We start from the raw sequence: 25,251 nt of genomic DNA, 5'->3' as shown, positions 1-25,251 counted from the left end.
CTCATCGAGATATATCTCTTCAATGTTCCACCACCTATCATAAAATATCGCCACTGCACTAACACAAAGTATGTCACATCAACATAATCTTCGTACAAGCAAGTACTCCATGGATGACAACCATTATCACATAGCTAATTAATAAAGTAATTATCATCATATCATTTCAATGCTGTTGCCCTAGAATCCAACCTAGAAACTAACATACACTGAGCTCACAACAAATGTTTGAGGAATGTACAAACAAATACACATGAGCCAACAAAACTATGAATGACACAATATGGGTTAAGGCAGAATTTTAAGAATTAATGAAACTATAATGAACGAGGAACATTGTCCTTTTGATCATGTCAGGGCTTAATCTTGAGCTGGAAAAACAGATGAGAGTTGAAGCCAGGATTTTCTAAAATATTGATATGGAACAAGGGCAAAAGTAAGGCTTGTTGTACTAGAGAATTCCCATAGGCAGAGATCTAAATGCACCATTAAATTGACAATACAGATTTCCTGGCTAGTGAAATGTATAAGTGATTAGAAAACTGAGCTCAACAAATAGTTCAACTATTCATCTTTCACATTGAAAGCTCTGTCATACTCTCTACTAGTTTCCCGTAGGTACTGTAACAAATTGCCGCAGGCTGGCTGGCCTAAAACAACACACATTTATTCTCTTACAGTTCTAGAGGCCAGACATCTGAGATCAGTGCCACAACCCAAAATCAAGGTGTTGGCAGGGTCATGCTCCCTCTCTGGATGCTCTACGGAAGAATCCATCGTCTGTCTCTCCTGTCTTGTGGCGGTTCCTGGCCACATGATTCTGCTCTCTGCCTCTGTGGTCACAATGCCCTTCTCTGCCTATGTCACAACTCCCTCAGTCTCTCTCCTATAAAGACACTTGTAATCGCATTAGGGCCCACTCAGGAAATCCAGGATGATCCCTGCATCTCAAAATCCTTAGCTAAATCACACCTACAAAGTCTTTGCCATAGAAAGCATCATTTAGAGATGCCAGATTTAGGACATGCAACCTAATTGAGGTTGCAAGTCATCAGCAGAAGACAAACTCCAACACATAGTTTTCCAATCTGCCCTAATGCATTCACTAAAAATGGTCATTTTCATATGCCACTCTGCAATCTTTATTAAAGCTGGATGGATGTAACCAAAAGTTTTTATACAGCAATTCTGTACTATTACACGCCCTTAACCACCTACTGCCCTCACCTTGGGAGCAAGCTGCAGGTTTCATGTCTCTGTGCTTCCACAGGCTCACCGCTCTTCCTGTGTCTCCTCAAGGTCCCATAAACAATAGTAACCCGAGAGGATGACTTTTCACTTCCAATGCGATACTAATACTTTGTCCCCCTAAATATCTTACTTTTGATAAACACCTGGCAAGTGATGAGGAGTCTCCAGGGACTTTCTGCAAGTCTGAAGTGGCCAACTAGCTGGTTTTGTGCTCAAAAGAAACTGGTCAGGTAACGGCTGTGCACATACAAATGTCATTCAGAAAATAATTTTCAACTAATCAATGTTTCTAAATTTCATGAATTTTAGGCATGCATGCAAACTGGATATGTAAATAGCACAGAGCAATACAACAGCCATATAACTGATTCAACTATTTTAATTATATCCACAATTAATTGATATCACATAGACTAGAATGGTTGTATATTAATGACAGATTACCATTATTGTCCTTTTTTTTTTCACTGTGTTTGAAAAATATGAAATTTCCTTAGTTTAACCCACATTCCCAGGAGAGGGAGTAAAAAAAAATATGACACAGAAAGCTGTCTTTTTTCTACTGCCATCCAGTGGTCAAGTAATCACATTACATATTACATAGTAAAAAGTTAATTAAGCATTAAAAAGTTAATGCTAAATGAGCCCACACTTTTTGCTTTTGTGGTTCAGGAATATTTAGGCTAACATCTAAATACGTAAAAGAGAAAATCATAACAATCAATAACGTATGACTCCAGTTCTACAATGAAAAGTTACTTTTCTGCTTGAATTTTAATTAATAGAATAGTGATAACCAATGAGGGGAGTTGTTTTTCAACCTTTGAAGAATACTGTGCTCCATTACAGCTTTACCAGTATCATTTTTTCTGAACTAAATATAGGAGATGATTTATGGTTACAATTTGGTCAACAGGACTGAGTCTTCAGACAAAAAGCCTAGGACACATAACGGTGGCACTTAGATGGACACTGCCTTGTCTTGTGCTTATTCACAGACATACTGTATCTGTTTAGCCAAAGTATAAGCTTTGAGAGAGTAGAGACTGTGCCTGGAGCTCACCTGTTTTCTACCTCAGTAGGTCATCCAGAGCGATTTATTCTCTTACAGTTCTAGAGGCCAGACATCTGAGATCAGTGCCACAACCCAAAATCAAGGTGTTGGCAGGGTCATGCTCCCTCTCTGGATGCTCTACGGAAGAATCCATCGTCTGTCTCTCCTGTCTTGTGGCGGTTCCTGGCCACATGATTCTGCTCTCTGCCTCTGTGGTCACAATGCCCTTCTCTGCCTATGTCACAACTCCCTCAGTCTCTCTCCTATAAAGACACTTGTAATCGCATTAGGGCCCACTCAGGAAATCCAGGATGATCCCTGCATCTCAAAATCCTTAGCTAAATCACACCTACAAAGTCTTTGCCATAGAAAGCATCATTTAGAGATGCCAGATTTAGGACATGCAACCTAATTGAGGTTGCAAGTCACAACTCCAACACACAGTTTTCCAATCTGCCCTAATGCATTCACTAAAAATGGTCATTTTCATATGCCACTCTGCAATCTTTATTAAAGCTGGATGGATGTAACCAAAAGTTTTTATACAGCAATTCTGTACTATTACACGCCCTTAACCACCTACTGCCCTCACCTTGGGAGCAAGCTGCAGGTTTCATGTCTCTGTGCTTCCACAGGCTCACCGCTCTTCCTGTGTCTCCTCAAGGTCCCATAAACAATAGTAACCCGAGAGGATGACTTTTCACTTCCAATGCGATACTAATACTTTGTCCCCCTAAATATCTTACTTTTGATAAACACCTGGCAAGTGATGAGGAGTCTCCAGGGACTTTCTGCAAGTCTGAAGTGGCCAACTAGCTGGTTTTGTGCTCAAAAGAAACTGGTCAGGTAACGGCTGTGCACATACAAATGTCATTCAGAAAATAATTTTCAACTAATCAATGTTTCTAAATTCTATTTTCATGAATTTTAGGCATGCATGCAAACTGGATATGTAAATAGCACAGAGCAATACAACAGCCATATAACTGATTCAACTATTTTAATTATATCCACAATTAATTGATATCACATAGACTAGAATGGTTGTATATTAATGACAGATTACCATTATTGTCCTTTTTTTTTTCACTGTGTTTGAAAAATATGAAATTTCCTTAGTTTAACCCACATTCCCAGGAGAGGGAGTAAAAAAAATATGACACAGAAAGCTGTCTTTTTTCTACTGCCATCCAGTGGTCAAGTAATCACATTACATATTACATAGTAAAAAGTTAATTAAGCATTAAAAAGTTAATGCTAAATGAGCCCACACTTTTTGCTTTTGTGGTTCAGGAATATTTAGGCTAACATCTAAATACGTAAAAGAGAAAATCAATAACGTATGACTCCCAGTTCTACAATGAAAAGTTACTTTTCTGCTTGAATTTTAATTAATAGAATAGTGATAACCAATGAGGGAGTTGTTTTTCAACCTTTGAAGAATACTGTGCTCCATTACAGCTTTACCAGTATCATTTTTTCTGAACTAAATATAGGAGATGATTTATGGTTACAATTTGGTCAACAGGACTGAGTCTTCAGACAAAAAGCCTAGGACACATAACGGTGGCACTCAGATGGACACTGCCTTGTCTTGTGCTTATTCACAGACATACTGTATCTGTTTAGCCAAAGTATAAGCTTTGAGAGAGTAGAGACTGTGCCTGGAGCTCACCTGTTTCTACCTCAGTAGGTCATCCAGAGCGTTGCATGCAGGCAGCTCTCAAACATCTGCTGAGTGAATGAGTAGTGTTCATGTTTATTAGAATTGGGTTTGGTGAAAAGCATTAATCTACAGAATTGAATCAAAACAGTACAAAGCCACAGTAGTTCTTCTCAGGGTATTTAAATAATCCCCCATATGCTGTATTCAAAGTGAATTCCAAATAGCTCTTGCTTCATTCTTTTTTTTTTTTAATTAACAACTCTATAAAAATCCTTTAATTCCATACTTATTCATCCATGAACCTTTTGTTTTTATAGGAAATACATATATTTTTTATTCCATTTGATGGCAACTGTCTTGTTTAATCCTCAGTAAAATAACATGTGGGTTACACATGCTCTCTCTATATACACAGAATAGAGATGGATTAATCTTTCTTAATGTTCGTTAATCATCCACATTGAACCTGAAGACTTGTTTCCTGATCCTTAATTTGTTTTTACCTCTTTCTTTTGAACTTTTATTAAGTAGTAGGAATTTCATGCAAAAGTACTCAAATATTAATACTGGAAAAGAAATGTATCCCTAAAAGGAGTCACTGTAGTCAAGCATATGTGTTGAGGTTTTTTGGGGCGGGAGATAAATTCACACACTTCATTGATCTTGGTCCAAACTGAACTCCCAAATGTCATGCTTATGGCTAGGCAGCAGTCTAAAAATCTGTGTAATCTTGGCATTATCCACAAAGTCTTACTGAAACGTAACTCTTCACACCAACCACTGTCGCTGAGGTTTGGAGAGCTCTTTGCCATGTGGCCAGTACTCCAGAAATACCAGGTTTTATTATCATACACCCGCAACCCTGAAATCATGTACTTGAAAAGGATGATAATATAATGTTGACTCATCATGTTCACTGTGTATGTATTTCATGTGAATAGTGTGTCTCTCCCACCTTCCGGCATCTAGATTCCATCTGCGTGGGTGCTGCACAGGCTCCCTCTCCATGGCCTTCCCTCCTTCTATTGCCTATCCTGTTCTATGATATAAGAGCCCCCCAGAAAATGAACAGAAACCTGTCACCTTGATTCCGAATTTAAATACCCTTTCCCCCATCCCTTCACAGTGTGCTATGGGAGGGCCCATGTGGTTCAATGAGGGGCACAAAGAGACACTTTTGTGGTTGATTTACTGATTCCTCAAACTTTTTTTTTAAAGATTATTTATTTATTTATTTATTTATTTATTTATTTATTCATAAGAGACACAGAGAGGGAGAGAGGCAGAGAGACAGGCAGAGGGAGAAGCAGGCTCCATGCAAGGAGCCTGACGTGGGACTCCATCCTATGTCTCCAGGATCACGCCCTGGGCTGAAGGCAGCGCTAAACTGCTGAGCCATCCAGGCTGCCCTGATTCCTCAAACTTTACTGAGCTTCTCCTATGTGCCAGACAATGAGGATGCTTGGCTGTATTAAATACAGCAAGTATGCTCATATCAGACAATTTCAGATATGTAAATAAATGAGTACCATTACAGGCTTTGTGATGGAAATGTGATATAAATAAAGGAGTAGCCAATTCTCCCCAGGGAGGGTTGGAGTCAGGAAAGTCTGCAAAGAGTGATGCAGGCCCCCTGACAGAACTCACCCACCTTCCATGGGAACACAACTGCACTGCATCCAAATGAATTAACAAGGATTAAGACTCAAGGCATTCACCACAGGATGAATAAGCTAATATTTTTTAAAAAACTAATTATTTCACTCTCAGGCCTCTAAATTGGAGGCTGTACTTTAAGCACCAGTGGGATCGGCCAATGGAGACCTCAGGGTTCAGTGAAGAGGTAAATGTACATTTTATAGGACAGAACTCACCCACCTTCCATGGGAACACAACTGCACTGCATCCAAATGAATTAACAAGGATTAATACTCAAGGCATTCATCACAGGATGAATAAGCTAATATTTTTTAAAAAACTAATTATTTCACTCTCAGGCCTCTAAACTGGAGACTGTACTTTAAGCACCAGTGGGATCGGCCAATGGAGACCTCAGGGTTCAGTGAAGAGGTAAACGTATATTTTATAGGTCTTCAATACGTAAGTAGCAGTTGACAGTATGGACAAAGCTAAGATCTTCCAGAGATTAACAGTGAGAAAAGTGAGACAATAAGGCTGAAGTCAGAGTCTTAAAAAATATACCTGTATTTACAGGGCAGATAGTAGAGTGAAGACCTAGCCAAGGAGACAAAAAGAAAGATATGAGTGCTCAATGATTAAAAAAAAAAAAATCTATGTCTGTGTTCAATGTCATATTTCCATAGCCATATATACCCTTCTATTTAAAACATTTTAAGTTTATATATATATGTATATATATATATATATATATATATATATATATATATATATGATGTATTTATACATATCTTCCCCAAAATATTGTAATTGTAGAACTTACTAGGTCATAATATATTTTTTATATTTTTTATCTTTGGATGCTCTTTCTGTATTATCAAAATCTACTACATTCTAATATCTTTGCTGCTTCTTTCATTATTCATAGTGGCTACAGGGGGAATAGCACATAAAATACACTTTTAAGGCCTTCTCTAATCTTGCTCCTCCAAAGAACCTAAAACAAGTACTGTAGTAGTTCTGGTTTTATTTCTATCACCATTTCAAACCTGGCATTTAGGAGCAGTTAAGGCACAGGAGAGGCGGGGTCAAGCAGAGGGAAGACAAGACTAGCCCATCTCAGAGAAGGTGAGGAAGCACAATGACATCACCCAGAGCAGTTTAGTGGAGGCTTGGAGTGAGTGACTTCATGTCACAGTGGATAAGGCAGTGAGCTGTGGTGAGATCACACATGCTTATACGATGATAAAATAGAAAAATAGTAAAATGGCCTGTGTACATTGTGGGAGGGTTCAAGGAAACCTGACCATGTTGGCTGAGAAGGTAGAACCAATAAAAAGGGAATATTTAAGGACAAAAGAGTAGTAAACTGTGGGTTTAGGTCATGGCACTGAAGGAGTCGTGGATTCGTGCACAGGAGAGATACCCTGACCACAAACACGATGGACCGGAACAGAATCTGACTTGTAAGAGCACTGTCGCTTCCCTGGTCCTGATAGCAGGTTTAAACAGTGACTGTTGTTTAGCAACTACACCACTTATTAGAGCATAAGCTGCGTTCATTTAAACCAGTTAGATGATGCAGACACAGATATAGACATATACATCCATTTACCTATCCATCCATCCATCTACCTATCCATCTATATCTATCCATCCACCTACAGATTCATCCACCCACCCACCTACCAATCCACCCACCCATCTGTCCATCTATCCATCCATCTATCCAACATGGCATGAACTGATGTTAATCTAAGTAATTCTAATTCTGTAATTATGTAGTTGCTTTTATTTTCTTGCAAATGAACTAGATTTTGCACTAGGATCAGCCCATCATTTCCACCTAAGAATCCTGACCCCAATATGGTCTAATCTAAAGTGTCCACAAAATCCCTCTTCACCTCCCTCTTGACAAACACAAATCTATTAGTTACCACCAAAATAATGACAACATGTTTCTTATTATACAGGCTATAAACATTGTGTTCCACAAAGTTTTTTTCATAGAAATGCCAATTTTCTGGTTAAAATTCATATATACTTAAGGTCGTATCACTTTCAGTTTAGGGTACCGACAAACCCACTAAACACATAATCTAAACTTTCTTATATGATTCAAGGACATACTTTTATTCCATTTATTTATTTCTTAGAAAGAAAGAAAGAGAGAGCGAGGTAGCATGCTTGAGAGAGGAAGTGGTGGGAGAGGCAGAGGGAGAGGGAGAGAGAGAATCCCAAGTAGACTCCCTGCTGGGCATGGAGCCTGTTTCAGGGCTCGACTTCATGATCCTGAGATCATGACCTGAGCAGAAATTGAGATCCGGATACCCAACCGACTGAGCCACTCAGGTGCCTTTATTGAGGACATAATTTTAAGAATCAGCAATGTTACTGGACTAGTATAGTAATCTCCTAATGATATGTTACCAAATACCATAGACTGAATGGCTTTTACACAACAGAGGTTTATTCCTCACAGTTCTAGAGGCTGAGAAGTCCAAGATCAAGGCCTCAGCAGATCCAGTATCTTTCTGCTGTGTCCTCATGTGGCAGAAAGGGTGATGGACAGCCGTGGTGTCCTTTGTATAAGGGCGCTAATGCCATTAGCAACCTCCCAAAGGCTCCACCTATAATAGCATCTCATTGGGAGGTAGGATTTCAATGTATGAACTCTGGGGGCACACAGACAGTCCTTTGCAGGTTGGAACATTCTGGTCTTATTCAATAAGAAGCCCAAGCCAGCGACACTTGCTTAGGTCTTATGGATGCTTTCCAAGGCACAGAAAGACAAAGAGGCAGAAAAACTATTAGCTGTCAGATCTCTGTACCAACAGCATGCATAGTTCTAACCCATCCTGTTCTCTATTCTACTATCATACTCCTATTCCGCTGTGGGTGTGAAAACCACACAAACAGGGGCTGGAACTTACATGGAATATAGAAGTAAATGGTCTTTCAGTTCTATCCCATGAACTTATGAACTCATTTATAAACTCTGCAACAATGACTTTGGCTTTGAAGTGGGCTTCTTGCATACTTACTGGTTCATTCAGTTGCATTTTACACAGCAGAGGTTGCTGAATAGTTAACGTCTGTAAAAGCGGACTGTTGCTGGGGCGCCTGGGGGCTCAGTAAGTTGAGCGTCCAACTCTTGATTTCTGCTCAGGTCATGATCTCAGGGTCCCTACGTCGGCTCCACACTCAGTGGAGATCTGGTTTGAGATTTCCTCTCTCCCTCTTTTCTCTCCCCCACCCCACTCATGAATTCTCTCTCTAAAATAAAGAAATTAATCATTAAAAACTCAAAGTGGGCTGTGGCTACATCGCTTACTGAATGTCTCAGTGAGATGAGGAACTTATTGGGTCTGAAATGACTTGTTTGAAACTAACAGTGTGTGATTCAGCAGGCCCAGCAGCTTTCATGAAGCTCCTTCAGCCCCAAGAAGGCATGCTGGCCTCCAAATTCCAGAAATCAGGAATCCTAAGATACAAGATTCTAAATCATTCCTGGCTCACGTGTGCAGGCAAAGTGCTAAAAACCTGTCTTCATAAACACTCTACAAAAAACAGTGCTCAAATAAAAAATCTAAAAGCATTACTCATCATTCCTCGTATGAAAGACTCTTATGCTTGTACCGTGTGCTTCCACAGACACCCCATCTCCCAATTATACAAAAACCACTAACCTGCACACAGCACAAAACACAAAAAAAAGCACAGTATTAATCCATCAATATTAAAGCTAATATATTGATGTCTGCATACCATCCATGGTGCAAAGATACATTATTATATGCATCATCAGTGCTTGTATAAATAAGGCATACTTCATTTTTATGTTGAAAAAATCATTGGAAGAAAATATTTCTTCCTGTACCTGCACTTGTGCACTTTAGTGTCTCGTGGGCTTATTCCTTTATTTATGACTTACGTTTGGTTCTGGAAAACTGTGTGAGGAGAGAGAACATTTTTTGCCGCAGTATTTGTCTTGGATTCTTTCTTTTTTGCTATTATGTATTATCCCCCTGTACCTTTTTGCCAAAACTGTTCTTCACATAGAAGTTATTGTAAAAATGTTCCCTTTTAAATCGCTTTAATTCTGAAATACAGAAGTTTAAAATACCTTAAAATGTTGTAAACACACCAAACAGGTTGCTATCCCTAGTTACATGATCTTAATGTGACGTCAGGTTCAGTGAGCACAATCTAGTATCTGGGGTGCGGAGCTACAGGGGTTCAGCCAGGGAGAGGGGATTTCAGTGAGGTCCCAGGGCACTGGCCCCTTACATCTGGAGATTTCGAGCTAGGAAAATCAGTCACATCCGCCACCATCAATTTGAAAACCAAATGGTCCAGTGTTTGTCCCACAGGCTCCTGATCACAGCACTGGCCTAGCTGACTGCTCAGGAACACTGGCACCCAGTATTCAAACACAGCACAGGCCCCGTCTTTCTCCAAACTAATTCTTTCAGTGGCTTCTCACTGTCCTATGAATAATGGCCAGACTCCCTAACATTCCTTCCCAGAGCTTTAATTAGTGGACATGTGATGGCTATGTTCTCATCTCCTAACCTTGGCAAGGGCTGTCTCCCACTGGCAAACTCTACCCTCTTTCCTCATTGTGCACAGCTTCTAACTCCTACTCATCCTTCTTTCCCAAGGTTAGACATCACCTTCTCCAGGAAGCCTTCCCCAATCCTTCAAATTGAGATTATGTGCCCCCTGTGAATTCCCACACCCCTATGCATTTCCTCCATGAAAGCAACAATCTCATGGCACTGTGCCTTCACACTTTTCTAACCACAAAATAATCCTTTTTAAATAAACATCTTCTGATGGATTCAAATATGTGAAGTAGAAATGTAGAGATGAACATGGAACAGTTATTCTGCTGAGGAAGGGATGGAGGGCCTGGGGTAAAGTGTATTTGGCTTCCCCGTTCCATGTGTTATGACCACGATGGTCCTTCTGGTGAATCCTGGGACTTATTGGACTACCTCTGAAAGACAGCTGTAATACACTGGCACTGATATGTATTTGTTCATATTGTCCAGGAGATGACAGGCTGTAAGAAGGCAGGAACCGTGCACGTCTTATTCATGATGTGCTAGATAACTGAACACAGCATAGCAAAGATAGATAACTGGCAAAGATTAGAGAGACAATAATTGGCAAAAAATGAATAAGTTACAGTGGGGGCAGCAGCAGAGCTCAGGACAAAGGACTATTTGTACATTCGTCTTCAACCTTTCATGTTTAGAGAACAGTCCACATCAGGTGAGGGGCAAATTAAATGAGATGTTAAAAAGAAGTGGGAGCACTGACGTGATTCCCTTCCACCTGCAGCCATCAGACTCGTTTGTGAGAGACCAAATCAGGACCCGAACGACATGGCATGGATGAGCTAGAAGCAGCCACATGTCTCGCCTAAAAGATGTTCTTATTTTAATAGAAGGAAGAATTTTATTAAGATGCTCAGGAAGTATCTTTTTAGGCTAATCAGATCAATTCAGCCAGGAAAATTGAAGAGTAGTTCCAGAAGGAGACGATGTGCATTATGACTCAGCTCTCAAGGACAGGGAGATAAATACACACAGCCGTCCAGACTCAGAATGATGGGCTGAGACCTGTGTGACAGCATGCTTATCACTACTCATTAGAGATCTGTGACTCTGGGGACGCTGCCCCACTGGTTGACCCTATCATTCCCAAACAATAAAGTTTTGCTCTCATCCCCTGAAAGGGAAAATCCCATAGACAAAAAATCAATGTCATTATTGTAACTCACAATCTAGTGGCATTTCCTCCTAGAGAGTATGTCCACCTGTGTAAACTCGCCTCTCTAGAAGAACCTATATAAAATACTATAACCTATGGCAACAAGTCAAAGCCATGTTACGTCTAAAATATTTAGTCATCACTATGCTCTATGAGATTATGAAACTTTAATATCCTTTGAGTCGAACAGAAAATATAAACACAGAAAATAAGATCTGACACTAAACTGATTCTTAGCTTTCAGACACTTTAAAAATTATTTATTTATTGCAAATAATGCTGCAATTTAGAGAATATATATCCAATATATATAAGTGCATATAAAGGATATCGTATGTCTGTGCTACTTCAAAAAAAGGTAGGGATGATCCAGGAGTCCCAGGATCGGGTCCCACATCTGACTTCCTGCATGGAGCCTGCTTCTCCCTCTGCCTCTCTCTCTCTCTGTGTCTCTCATGAATAAATAAATAAAATCTTAAGAAAAAAAAAAAAAGCAAATGGGGCACCTGGATGGCTCAGTGGTTGAGCCTCTGCCCTCAGCTCAGGGTGTGATCCCGGGGTCCTGGGACTGAGTCCCCTATGAGGCTCCCCACAGGGAGCCTGCTTCTCCCTCTGCTTGTCTCTACCTTTCTCTCTCTGTGCCTCTCATGAATAAATAAATAAAATCTTTAAAAAAGTATTAAAAAAACAACAAAAAAGTAAATAAAACCTAGTAATTTGTTTACATTGTCTTCTGTTTTGTTGCCTTCCCTAAAAGATCTAATCTTTGTATTGAAATCAATATGCTGCTATCATTTTTTTAAAAGATTTTATTTATTTATTCATGAGAGATACACACACACAGAGAGAGAGAGAGAGAGAGAGAGAGAGAGAGAGGCAGAGACACAGGCAGAGGGAGAAGCAGGCTCCACGCAGGGAGCCTGATGTGGGACTCGATCCCGGGACTCCAGGATAAGGCCCTGGGCTGAAGGCAGTACTAAACCGCTGAGTCACCCGGGCTGCCCAATATGCTGCCATCATTGATGACAACAGAAACCCAGTGTCTAAGAAACAAGTAGACTCCTTAAAGATCTAAGACCACAATTAGTAAAACTGCTGTTCTATCACTAGAGAGTGATGATGTAACAGACAATTCAAGTTTGGCATGTTAAACAAACAAACTCCATTAAATTCAGAATCATTTCCCAACAGCACCTGAAAGCAACAGAAAAAACAACAAAAGGTCAAGGCAATGAAGAGTGCATCTCTATCCTTAACCACTCCCTCCAATGGGAAGTTCTATCTAGTTATATTCTAAAATAAGTAAGGAATACTGTCAGTTAATTGGTACCTTTCTACTTCTTGATCCACACTCTGAGCAACACCAGTTGTGACCATTTATTACAAAAGCACCAACTTTGCAGGCACTAAAATAAGAATATGTTGACTCTGCTGCTAAATTAAGACTTTCTCTGTGCTAAGAGGCAGATCAGGAATGGGCATCAAAAGGAAATCAGTTTAAGGATAACAAATATGATATAAGGAAGTGTAAATATTCAATTAAGTTTTGCAAACTATTATACTTTAATCCCTTATTAGCTAGCTGTAGACTCTGGTTTCCTCCTACAGACAGGGACCAAATTCTACCATTCACTGGGTGACCTTTAGCCATTCTGCTGGGATGGGGTCTGCACGTACCCCCTTTACAATGAGAACACGTTGTGATGGAGAGTTCTGAAAGGCCAGGAGACAGTGGCAGACCAGCCTCCCACACTGAGTAGAAGGAGGTTATCATTTATCAACTCTAACACTTCCATATCCTGTCTAGTACTCCAGCTATCTGGAGCTATCAGGTACAAATAGAAAGCTTCTGTGTGTGTCAGGCTGGACAAGATCCAACACATCTCATGCCCAAGAAAGGATGCCTGCCCTGTCTGTTCCCATCCTGACTCCAGCATTAGGTAGCAGCTAACTGCATTAGCGGGAACACTTCGCTGGCCCTCATCTGTGAATGAAGACAGTTCCATCATTAGATATCTGTTTCTAAAACCACCATTCAAGGGTCATGGCTAATTCTTTGTTGTGACTTCCTACCACTTGTAATCTGAGGGCCAGGTCTTTGAAGGCCCCTAAATTAATGTTTGGAAACTTTCCCCTTCTCTATTTCCCCTTAGTACATTCCATGCCCAGGTCCTCCCCAGACTTACTTGCAGTCTTACCCTGATAGTCAAAAGAGCAAGACTATTATCTTCCTTAACAAAGGAACTTTGGGGGAACAGTTCAAAATGTCTGGAATCAGAACAAGGATTTTAATTTGTTATTACTTTCTCTCATCAGCCCAACTGTTGTGATTAAGATTTTCCAAATGATGTTTAGACTTTTTCAAAGATCCTTTATTCTTACTTCCTCACCAAAACTCTATGGCAGTATTTCTCACCTTTTTTTCTTTTCATTGTCATCAATCCTCCCTTCAAGAGCCTGTTTAGACTTTCTTTCCTTTTTTTTTTTTTTAAAAGATTTTATTTATTTATTCATGAGAGACACAGAGAGAGCAAAAGAGGCAGAGACACAGGCAGAGGGAGAAGCAGGCTCCATGCAGGGAGCCTGATGTGGGACTCGATCCTGGGTCTCCAGGATCAGGCCCTGGGCTGAATGAAGGTGGTACTAAACCGCTGAGCCACCCGGGCTGCCCCTCCTTTAAAAAAAAAAAAAAAGATTTTAGTTATTTATTCATGACAGACAGAGAGAGAGTGTGTGGCAGAGATACAGGCAGAGGGAGAAGAAGGCTCCATGTAGGGAGCCTGATGTGGGACTTGATCCTGGAACCCCAGGATCAATGGCTGAGCCACCCAGGCATCCCTAGACTTCCTTTCCTAATCATATCCCCACCCTATGAAATGTTAACACTGCAGATATACTATCTATCTCTTTATATATACTGACCCTTTGAACAACCACAAACCATTGTAGTATTTAAGATCCTTTTCACCTTATAAGATCTGATTTTGCTGCTTTGGGGCAATTTTGTCTCTCTTTGAGAATGAATGCTTTGTCACACTTGAGAATAAGATGCCTTTGAAAATTTCCCAGTCTAATAATCCACTATGAGCATTAACTTTTTTTACTCTGTATATAACAATTTTTCTTAGTCTAACCTTTACCCCTTCTATTTTTGTTTGCAAAATGAGACTGACATTTAGGAAAGTGTTGAGCAATCCAAATTAATCAAAATGTGTGTGCATGTGTGTGCTGTTAGTAATTGCAAAACAGCTTTAACTAAAATATGTATAAATTGATCCAGGGTAGTTTTCAAAATTTTGATAAAATAAAGCATTTATCATATAGACTAGATAGATGTATAGAGTTTTAACAATGAAAACTAAAAGGAGAGTGTCCTTTTTTAAAAAAAAAAAAAAATATGAGCTGCATGACTTGGTTTTAGTTGGAATCTTGGGTTACCAGGCAATGGTTACATACTTTTCGTTTTCTGTCCTTGACATCTTGTAACTGATACTTGGGAGGCTAAGGATTACAAAATTATGGCTATGAAGTCATGCAAATTACACATGGCATTTTACTCTACATAGCTAAGAGGGCATATAAAGTGCAAACGTTAACAAATGTAAAAACTCAACCAGGAGAAGATGGTCTCTGGTAGAAACATTAATGAGGGAAGCAAAACTATAAAAGTTTGGTCTTGAGCCTACACCTTTTTTTAAGCTTTAGTAAGGAAACTCTATGTTTTAACTAAGATGTAGGGCAATCCACTGCTGGAATATTTTACATAAAAACACTGTGAAAGAGTAATTCTGGAAATGTAGGGGCATCTTTTGGCCAGGAGGTAACTCTAAGGCTTCTCTGTGTCCCCTCCACACAACCACACCTCTTCCTATGACTGGAACACACTGAGATCTGTAGTGTACTTGACACCAGAAAATACAGTTTTTTGTTGTTGTTTCATAGTTCAAAAGTCTTTCAGTAAAGTCTGAATAAAGGGCAAACCAAGAGAGAAACTGATAAGGGAATAAAATGTACAGTATGAATTTATGGGAGAACACGGATTGCCAACTCAAACAGTGAAGCCATTAGGAAGAGCTTGGCGAACTCCTTAGAGGCTGTATTAGAACTTTCAGCAGACAGAAAGACAGAAAGACATCACTAATGACGGAAAAAACAGAAATCTATGGGTCAGCCCAAGCAGATGGCAGAAACAGCTTCCCACGACTGGCAATATTCGTTGTCGTGGAGAATAAAGGAGATCAACTTCAGATCTTTAAAATATTTTTTAAAATTTTTTTATTTATTTATGGTAGAGAGAGAGAGAGAGAGAGAGAGAGAGAGGCAGAGACAGAAGCAGGCTCCATGCACCGGGAGCCCGATGTGGGATTCGATCCCGGGTCTCCAGGATCGCGCCCTGGGCCAAAGGCAGGCGCCAGACCGCTGCGCCACCCAGGGATCCCCAACTTCAGATCTTGACCGAAGCCCGGAAAGTAGATAAGCTCCATTTAAGTCTCTGGGCCCGCTGGCCCAGGTGTCCTCCCGAGTCAAGGAAAACAAGCAAGCCTGCCCGGGAAGTTGCTTAGGTCCAAAGGGCTCTGTCGCTTCAACAGCTGGGAAGCCTCCTGCGCCCTGCGCATCGGAACTGAGAGCCCAGGAACCCCCCGTGTCCCAGGCTCCCGGGCTCTGACCTCGCCCCCGCCCCCGTGGGAAATCCCTTTTGTGGGCCGTGAGGGCAGACCCCGCACCGCCATCTCCGCGACACAATACGGAAGCTCTCCGTGCGTTCCAGACACGCCTGCAGGGCATCCTTCCCTGACCCCCGCTGACACAAGGCTGCAAATCACCAGGGAGAGCCAGTCTCGAGGCTCTCCGCCTCCCATCAGCGCCCCCCTACCCGAGCTTGCAGCCCTGCAGGTCGAGAGCCCCCGCGGGGCGCGCAGGCGGCACCTCTGGGAGCCCCGGACCTGCAGGGGATACGCAGGTGACCCGGCGGGGTGACCTGGCGGGGCCGCCCTCGGCCACCCGCCACCTGCTCCCGCCGCCCGCAGCCCGGACCTGGAGTGGGGCCGGCACGACACCCCCGTCCCCGTCCCCGTCCCCCCTTCACCGGGTCCCTCTGAAAAAGTTTTCTAACAGACAGAAGCCGAGATGACAGCAAACAAACCCCCGACTTCTAGCTAAAGCACGCGCGTCCGTGTCTCACCATCTCGCCGGAGGTTGGCGTTGCGCAGGGCTTTGACGGACGCGCTCTGCGGGGCCGCGGCGGAGTCCCGATAGCTGCAAAAGTTGGCGCAGACCAGAGTGTAGACGAGGCCGAGCGGGCGCATTGGGTCGGCGACCCGGGGACCCCAGGGTCTGCGCGGGAAGAGCAGGGGCCGCGGCCGGACGCCGCCTGTGCCCAGCGGAGGCGGGGGCCGCACTTCCTGCCCGACGGCCGGGCCGTGTGGGCGCCGCCTCCCCGGTGCGGCGGGGGCGAGCAGCGGCGGGACGGGCCGGGTCCACGCGGTCCGTCCCTCCCGCGGCTACACCGGCCGCTCAGGAGGCGGGGGCGGCGCGCCGACCGCGGTGGGGGGAGCCGAGCGGCCGCGCTCTCGGCCCGACCCCGGGTCCCCCAGCGGAGAAGGCGCGCTCGGCCCCGCCCCGCGCAGGCCCGGGGGTGGGGGTGTGTGCGGGGGGGGCGGGGGGTGAGGGGTGCGGGTGCGCAGGCCCGGGGTGGGGTGTGTGCGGGGGGGGGCGGGGGGTGAGGGGTGTGGGTGCGCAGGCCCGGGGGTGGGGTGTGTGCGGGGGGGGGCGGGGGGGGTGAGGGGTGCGGGTGCGCAGGCCGGGGGTGGGGGTGTGTGCGGGGGGGGGGCGGGGGGTGAGGGTGGGGTGCGCAGGCCCGGGGGTGGGTGTGTGCGGGGGGGCGGGGGGGTGAGGGGTGCGGGTGCGCAGCCCTGGGGTGGTGTGTGCGGGGGGGGCGGGGGGTGAGGGGTGCGGGTGCGCAGGCCTGGGGTGGGGGTGTGTGCGGGGGGGGCGGGGGGTGAGGGGTGCGGGTGCGCAGGCCCGGGGGTGGGTGTGTGCGGGGGGGGGCGGGGGGTGAGGGGTGCGGGTGCGCAGGCCCGGGGGTGGGGGTGTGTGCGGGGGGGGCGGGGGGTGAGGGGTGCGGGTGCGCAGGCCCGGGGTGTGGGTGCAGGGCGGGCGCGGGGAGGGGCACCTGGCCCTCCCCACCTGCCCCGGGGTCAGCCCTGCTCGGTCCCCAGCGGGGGAATCAGGAAACCGGGAAGCTGGAATCCCAGCACTTTTCCCCAAGTGGCCCGGGCAGAGCTCCCGCCGTGGTTGGGGGCGGTTAGGGATGGGGCCTGGAGTTGCAAGTTAGCAGGAACCACGATCCGATTCTGCTTTCACAGGGTGTCACCAGGTGAGCAAGCCAGGCAGTGCTGGACTCTGAGCTGCACGGGAGCTCCGGTGAGTGTGACCTTAGCCAAGTCAAGGTTATTTCACGGGGATGGGGGGAGGGGGGAACAGCAGGTCCTCCTTCCAGGGCCCCCGTGTGGTGAAGTGCGCTAGAAATGGTCGAGGGTGCTCCTGAATGCCCACCCAGCCCTGCACAGTAGAGGGGGCTAGAGGTCAGGGTGACGTTGGACAGGAGCACACGTTACACTCTGTCACTTCAAGGTCCCTAGCACGAGACAGGGCACCAGGTCCTCGGGCCTCCCTTCTCTCTATATCTGGGAGCTCAGAGGTCCAGAGGAACTGACTGGATTCTAGGAAGTTCTGCGTCATGCATCTGTCTGCCCCGGTAAGAACTATATTTGGAACAGGAGTAGGCCTCGGGCTCTGTTGCTTACTAGCCTTGTCACCTTGAGTTAAGCACCTGACCTCTAGAACCTCAGTGTCTTTACTTAGAAAAGAGGGGGGGGGGCGCATATTTAGTTTGTATGGTTGTGGAGAGAATTATATGAAATAATTTTAGTATTTAGCTTTGTAGCTGAATTAAAATCCAAATTTACACAATCTCTCAGCGGCTCATTGATGAGACCTAGAAGAGGCGTTTACTGGTCTCCTTTAGGCCTTTCCACCCCCTGAAAGTCTGGGGTGTGAGAAGTAAGTGATACCCGGAAGAGAGCTGGAAGCAGTTGAGAAGAGTAGGAAGTTCAGGGAGGGAGACCTCCAACACCGACTAGGGTAACTGGGTTCTTTCCACATATGCCGAGATTCATGTGGTTCATCTCCTGATATTCTGTCTGAAATACGGTCTCACAAACTGCAAATTTCAAGACCAGCATGATCACCTTTTCTATTAAGACTTTATTTTTTTCAGAGAAGTTTTAGTTTCACAGCAAAATTGAGTGGAAAGTACAAAGATTTCCCATTTGCACTTGCCCCAACACAGCCTCTACCATTATCAACCAGGGCCTACTACAGTGGTGTATTTGTTATAATTGATGAACATACAATGACACATCATAATCACCCAAAGCTTACATTATGGTACACAGTTGGTTACATATGTTACACGTAAGGACTGCATTATGGTTCATTCTTAGTGTTGTACATTCTATGGTTTGCAAAAATATGTAATCACACATATTCATCAGTATGATGTCATATGGACTTTTACTGCTCTAAAAATTCTGTTTCTCCAGCTTTATTTTTTTCATAAATAGAATGGAATACACTAGCTTTGAGATTTAACTATCAAAGTTCATGGCAGATACTAACATTGTTTTATAAATATTTTGTTTTAAACACACATCCATAGGGACATAAAAGATATTTCTATGGAGCATGATCAAAAAAGTTTGAAAGTCACTAGAAAAAAGGCTGATCACCTTTTTTTTTTCTAAAGAATTTAATATTTATTCATGAGAGACACAGAGAGGCAGAGACACAGACAGAGGGAGCAGCAGGCTCCATGCAGAGAGCCCAATGTGGGACTCGATCCCAGCACTCTGGGATCATGCCCTGAGCCAAAGGCTCAAGCTCAACTGCTGAGCCACCTAGGTGTCCCAAAAGGCTGATCGCCTTGTCTCAAAATATAATCAATCCCTTTAAGAGGCATGAAGGAGAGGCGTAAAACTTGGGTTTGCATTCAATCATTTACTTGTTCAACAGGTTTTAATTAAGCAATAGATTTTCCCTTTGCCATGCCCTAGTCTAAAACCCCAGGGGATAATATACTGAACATGAGAGAAAGGTATCTAATCCCTTGGAGCTTACATTCTGATGAAAAGGAGATCATAAACAAGTAAGGATACACTGATGAATAGATAGATAACATATATGTAGATATATGTTGTATATGAGAAAAGAGTCAGAAACTGATGAGGTAGGAATGAGTTACTAATTAAAATATACCATTTTAAAAAAGTGGTTGAAAACGCTTATTAAATTTCAGACCTAGCTCCTGAAATGAGGATATATGAAAAAATGAAAAAAAAGTGTACAAGTGGTGTATGTTGTGACCAGCATCAAAATGCTAAAGAGGATTATTTATCTCAATATACAAAATATTGAATTTAAAGCAGTCAAAATAATGTTGCCCAAGATACTAACACTGTGTACTGTGTAAAGGCATTGTAAATTCATAATGCCAAAATTTTAGCTGAGAATAGTAAAGGATGTCACATGGAATCTGCATTTTCTTGATTTTTAATGTCAGTAAATACCAAAATCAACGATAAAACAAAAAAACTAGGGAGCTGTGCCTCATCAACTCTTCCGAATCTGGTTTTCAGTATTACTTAATAATTAATTCTTACAAATTAAGTTGGTTACACCAACTAATGTATCATTGTACACAGAATAGGCCCTTAATAAAGGTATATTGAGAGTCTGAGAAAGGTCTGGTATCAAGATAAAAGAAAAGATGATTCAATTTACTTTTTACCTGTATCTTAAACTAACTTAGCAAAACATAGAATTTGACACTACATTTTTAAATGCTCATAAGCCAGTTAAAAGAACATGAGCCAACACAATGAATCAGATTTATAAATATTTATTAATATTCAGGATAAAATAAATTAACTATTCTATATTTAGCCATTGTTCCATGACATTCATATAATTGATATTTCTACTGTTTAGAAAAAAATTTAAATATGAGAGTAATTTATAATAGATCCATGCAAAGTGGCATTTATCTCAAACACATATTCTTAGCAGTGATGATTTGCTGAAAGGGTAGGTTAGGATGTGATACCATTTTTTTCATATACTCTCTTCCTTACATAAATAGAACACAAGAATGGTGTTTTCCACTACATTTTCAAATATGCTTGGCTTCTTTCACAAACTCATAAAAGCCACAGTGGAAAAGGAATGAAACGGGGCATGTCTCATTTCTGCAAGTGGCTCATACCAATTTTATTTTTTTAAACTAGACTTCTACCAGTTTTAACTTCTAACTCAGTGCAGGAATTCTCTCTTGAGTATAGTATTTAGATTATGAAGCCTGCTCTCTTCAAAGAGGACATCCCTGGATTAGTCATCTTCAACTCACTGATCTCAGAAAAAGCAGAACACTCTGACATAAAATCCTAATTTTGCTCTGCTGATGGACTACTGATCTTTGGAAGTATTGCACTTCTATGGGACGTAGATCTGTTTCTGTAAAATGGGAGTGTTACACTAGATGACCTTCAAGATTTCTTTTGGAAATCTATTTTGTTTGATTTGTAAAATCTCGCTATCTCCCTTCTTCCCTCCCTCTCTCTCTCTTAACCCTGGTCTCTATATATATAGCTTTATCAAGCTCAAATGCATTTTAAATAGTTGCTAGAAATTTTGAGTATATACACAAATAAAAGTTTTCTACAAACTTTAATGAGCTGATATTTGAAATTTTGATAACTAACATATGCAGTATTCCCATGCTTAACTGTGATTTCACCATTGACTTTTTCAGTTATCAGTGGACAACCAAGGTCTGAAGCCTACAGATGGTTATTCTGATGACTCTTTGGAAGGCCAGTAGTATCCCTAGTATTACATCACAGTTCCTGCGTCACTCACGCACCTCACCTCCCATGAGCTCATCACGTAGGTACTTTAGCATCTCATATACTCACAAGAAGAAAGGTGAGTCCAGTAAGATACTTTGAGAGAGAGAGAGAGAAAGAGAGAGAGAGACTACATTCTCATAACTTTTATTACAGTATATGATTATGATAATTCTATTTTATTATCATTGTTGTTAATCTCTCACTGTGCCTCATTTATAATTAAACTTTATGGTAGATATGTACGTATAGGAAGAACATGGTATTCATAGGGTTTAGGGCTGTCTGTAGCTTCAGGCACCCGCTGGTGTTCTTGGCACGTATCCCTTGTGGATAACGAGGAATAACTACTGTAACAAACTAACTCAAAGTTTGGCTTATCATCTAATATTAATAGTTACTTTTGTTTTCAGAATTATATTTTCTTTAAGGAGATCAGTGATTCTAATGTATAAAAACATAGAGAGCAGGAATATGTTTTAGTGATGGGGATAACTGAGGAAATGAACTACAGTTGATTAATATTATGACACATTCAGAAAGGAGACAAAATAAACTCCAGTGCTTTACAACAGCAACATGATTTTGACCTATAATTTGGCTCAGAAAAACTGGATTAAACTCAGTTGATTTTTGTAATTGAATGAAAGATAATGTTTAAATATTTGGTGCCAAAAAATGAAATTAAATATTCATAAGATGACAAACCATGGTGAATTTTTTAAATAGTTCCAAATGATTTGAAAGACCTAGAATACCGACATGTTTACAGAATATTTTATATCAAGGATGTGCAAAATATGTCATTAAATTATGTTGACTCATCGACAAGAAGCACATCATTTTTTAACCCATTGAATTACTGTCTTTTTAACAATTAAATTTTCCTTTTATTAAATTATCATGTTTTTAACTGACTCATTTGCTACATGTATCATATTTTATCCTTATGTCTCCATTATTATTATTACCAGTACAAAATAATGTAGAAAGCCTTTTTAAGCACCTTTTCCTAAAAGTGTTATATTCTCTGTGTTTAAGAAGAGAGGAAATGACTGAAATTATGGCTGTTAGGAGGGCTAAAACTTACTGATTTATTTAGTGTCTTTCAAAATACTATTATTTATTCCTCTTTTTAATTATTGGTGAGGGAGCCCATGCTGAGCATTGCCCTTCCTCAACAGACCATGCATGGCACTAAATCCCTTCTTGTTAAGCACTTTTCTTTAAAATTATACTTGCAATGGCACATATTAGATGTATAGCAAAAAAGTACAATACAGTTGATAGGTTTTACTTGATATCTACGTGACAGGCTCATATCCAAGCCTATTTCTATTTTCTGGGTCCTAACCTGAAGAAAATTATAATATGTAGTAATAAAATCATAAGCCCTGGTGTGTTCAATTTACACTATACTCTACTCTGTCCATAACATGTATTATGTTTATGTTTTTTTTTTAAGATTTTATTTATTTATTCATGATAGACACAGGGAGAGAGAGAGAGAGAGAGAGAGAGAGAGAGAGAGAGAGGCAGAGATACAGAGACACAGGCAGAAAGAGAAGCAGGCCCCCTGCAGGGAGCCCGACTCGTGACTCGATCCCGGGACTCCAGCATCCTGCCCTGGGCCAAAGGCAAGCGCTCAACCGCTGAGCCACCCAGGGATCCCCCCATAACATGTATAGACAATCAGCAAGTATTGTCTAGATTCCTACATAGCAATGTCAGATACAATTTATCCAGCTATGTCCTGACATATTTTGAACACTAACTTCCAGATTTGATCTTTAAGAACTGGTTGTGGTGAGACTATCAGCTTGACTTTTTGACAATGAACAGATCCAAGTCAATCAAGTATTTTGTTCTGTCAAGCATTAGTTTTCTTTTACTTCATTGAATTAACCAGTGATTCAGCTTAATAGAGTGAGTCATTGAGTTATATGACTATCATGAAAAAGAATCCCTACATCTATAATTTTTCTTGAGCTTAGTTATATGTTTTATTTCCATTTTTCTATTCCTGAGCTGCATTGTCTAAATTTAAGGTTTTCAAGATGAGTATGTTGCATATTTTGCAGAAATACTTATGTAATTGATCTGGGATGTCTGCCAGTCTCCTTTAGAATGCTGCACTTTTCTCTTTATAAGGTGGGCTTATATCCAGTGAACTGTCATATTTTGAGTTCTTCTCATACCTTGCCATTGCTTGAGCAAAAAATTGGTATTCAGGTCCCTTTCCTTGAGTGAGAATTTTAGTTCAATCAAGAAAGTATTTCCCCATATTTATGTCCCTTGGGATTCCATATTGTACATTTATTCTTTTCCTTTGAGCCCATTTTGAATTTACTAATGACAGTATTTAAAACCTGAATGAATATTTAACCCTTAATAATGATCACCTTTTCTTAGCCAACTAATTTCACCATGTGGATGTGTGATTCCCCTCTATTAGGGAGTTGCTTTTGAGGATTTGAGGCCGAGGCCATCTTTTGTGTTCTAAAATCTTGGTTATCTTTTTTGACATCCCTCGTTATATATTTTCTATTAAAGAAAGCAACGTTGCACTATGGAAGAGAAAAAAGTACTGAAAGTGTTGCATAAAATGAATAAAAAAGTTTATTCATTATTATTATTATTATTATTATTATTATTTATTTATTTATTTATTTTGAGAGAGAGAAAGCATGTGAGCAGGGCAAGGACACAGAGAGAAAGAGAATCTCAGGTGGACTCCATGCTCAAGAGATCCCAGGACCCTGAGATCATGACCTGAGACAAAATCAAAAGTCTGGCACTTACTGAGTGAGCCACCCAAGCACCCCTACAGCTTACTTTTAATAAGTTAACCTGTGGTGGAAATAAATCATGAGGCACTGATTCTGATTTTTCTCTCTGATTTTTTTTTCCTTTGGAGACCACAAGGAAGTTGTTTCCTGAGTAAAGCCATGAAGAGTCCCTCATTTGAAAACTTTAAACTTCAACCAAGGTGAGACTGTTTTGACCATGTTTTGACACTATTCACTATCACTTATCAGCATAATTTTACAAATATTTTTTTCAATATTTTATTCTGATTAACTAAAGAATCCTGAAATGACCCTGAAGTATAACCGAATGTCGCATCTTTGTAAGGCAATGACGTGTTTCACGATTGCATTTTTCACCTTTGAGCCGAGGCTACTGTGAAAGCTATGAAAAGCCACCAGTAGTTCAAGTGTTTTATTGGCCCTTTCTGTTTCAGAGTTGGCTGAGGTGAAACTCCAGACCTCTGAGGAGAGTTCGAAGGAATCAGCAATCTTGTTGACTTAATGCAGCACAATCAATGAGATGCAATCTCACCAATGGGCTGGACAAGGTCAAGGATGATAAAAGTGTGACAAAGAAAGGATGTGGGAGACCATAGGAAAGAAGCAGGTCATTTCAAGGGAACAAAGGCAAATTAAAAAATCTGTCCAATTTATAGTTCCTTAAATGACTTGGCTTTAAAATCTGCCTGTGTACCATATATAAATGTAGAAAAACTAATGTGCATAAGGACGGATGAAGCCACAGGAATAGCAAAGTATTTGTGCAGGGACCCTGTCCTAATGATTATGAAGATAAAAGTGTGAGAATAGGAATGGAGGGAGAGCAGGGGTAGAGGTGAAGGGTGCAGAGAGACACAGAGATTATCTGTATGTACTTGAAGACCTATTATATGGAAGAATAAATAAATAATCCCTGCTTTGTAGAACTAGGGACATTCCAATTAATAGCATGTTTAAAAAATGCAAAAAAAAAAAAAAAAAAACAAAAAACAAAACAAAACAAAAACTAATTTGACCTGTCTAAAAATAGAGTGAATTATTATATCTTAGGAGAGAAGTAGTTGTTGTTTAATTTACTAAAAGCATTAA

The 25,251-nt window shown here is 41.5% G+C and overlaps 1 protein-coding gene and 1 long non-coding RNA gene across 4 annotated transcripts in view; one reads left to right on the top strand and one right to left on the bottom strand.

Moving 5' to 3' along the window:
- PDGFD (platelet derived growth factor D) overlaps positions 1–17,001 on the bottom strand; it is a 224,167-nt gene extending 207,166 nt beyond the window's left edge. The window contains exon 1 of one of the 3 annotated variants that reach the window (XM_041770305.1): positions 16,573–17,001. In XM_041770305.1, the coding sequence (XP_041626239.1) occupies positions 16,573–16,696 (124 nt within the window). In that variant the 5' untranslated portion in view covers positions 16,697–17,001. The remainder of the gene's footprint in view (positions 1–16,572) is intronic. The other 2 variants (XM_041770304.1, XM_041770306.1) reach the window with 2 other exon arrangements.
- Positions 17,002–17,501: 500 nt separating this feature from the next.
- Positions 17,502–25,167, top strand: LOC121499559. The gene is made up of 4 exons (XR_005990169.1): positions 17,502–17,813; positions 21,259–21,431; positions 24,270–24,341; positions 24,597–25,167. It is a non-coding gene; the product is annotated as an uncharacterized LOC121499559 (long non-coding RNA).
- The last annotated feature ends 84 nt before the right edge of the window (positions 25,168–25,251 follow it).

This window comes from Vulpes lagopus, chromosome 10 (genome assembly GCF_018345385.1).
Source record: "Vulpes lagopus strain Blue_001 chromosome 10, ASM1834538v1, whole genome shotgun sequence".
NCBI lineage: Eukaryota > Metazoa > Chordata > Mammalia > Carnivora > Canidae > Vulpes > Vulpes lagopus.
This window is presented reverse-complemented; position numbering and strand designations above follow the sequence as displayed.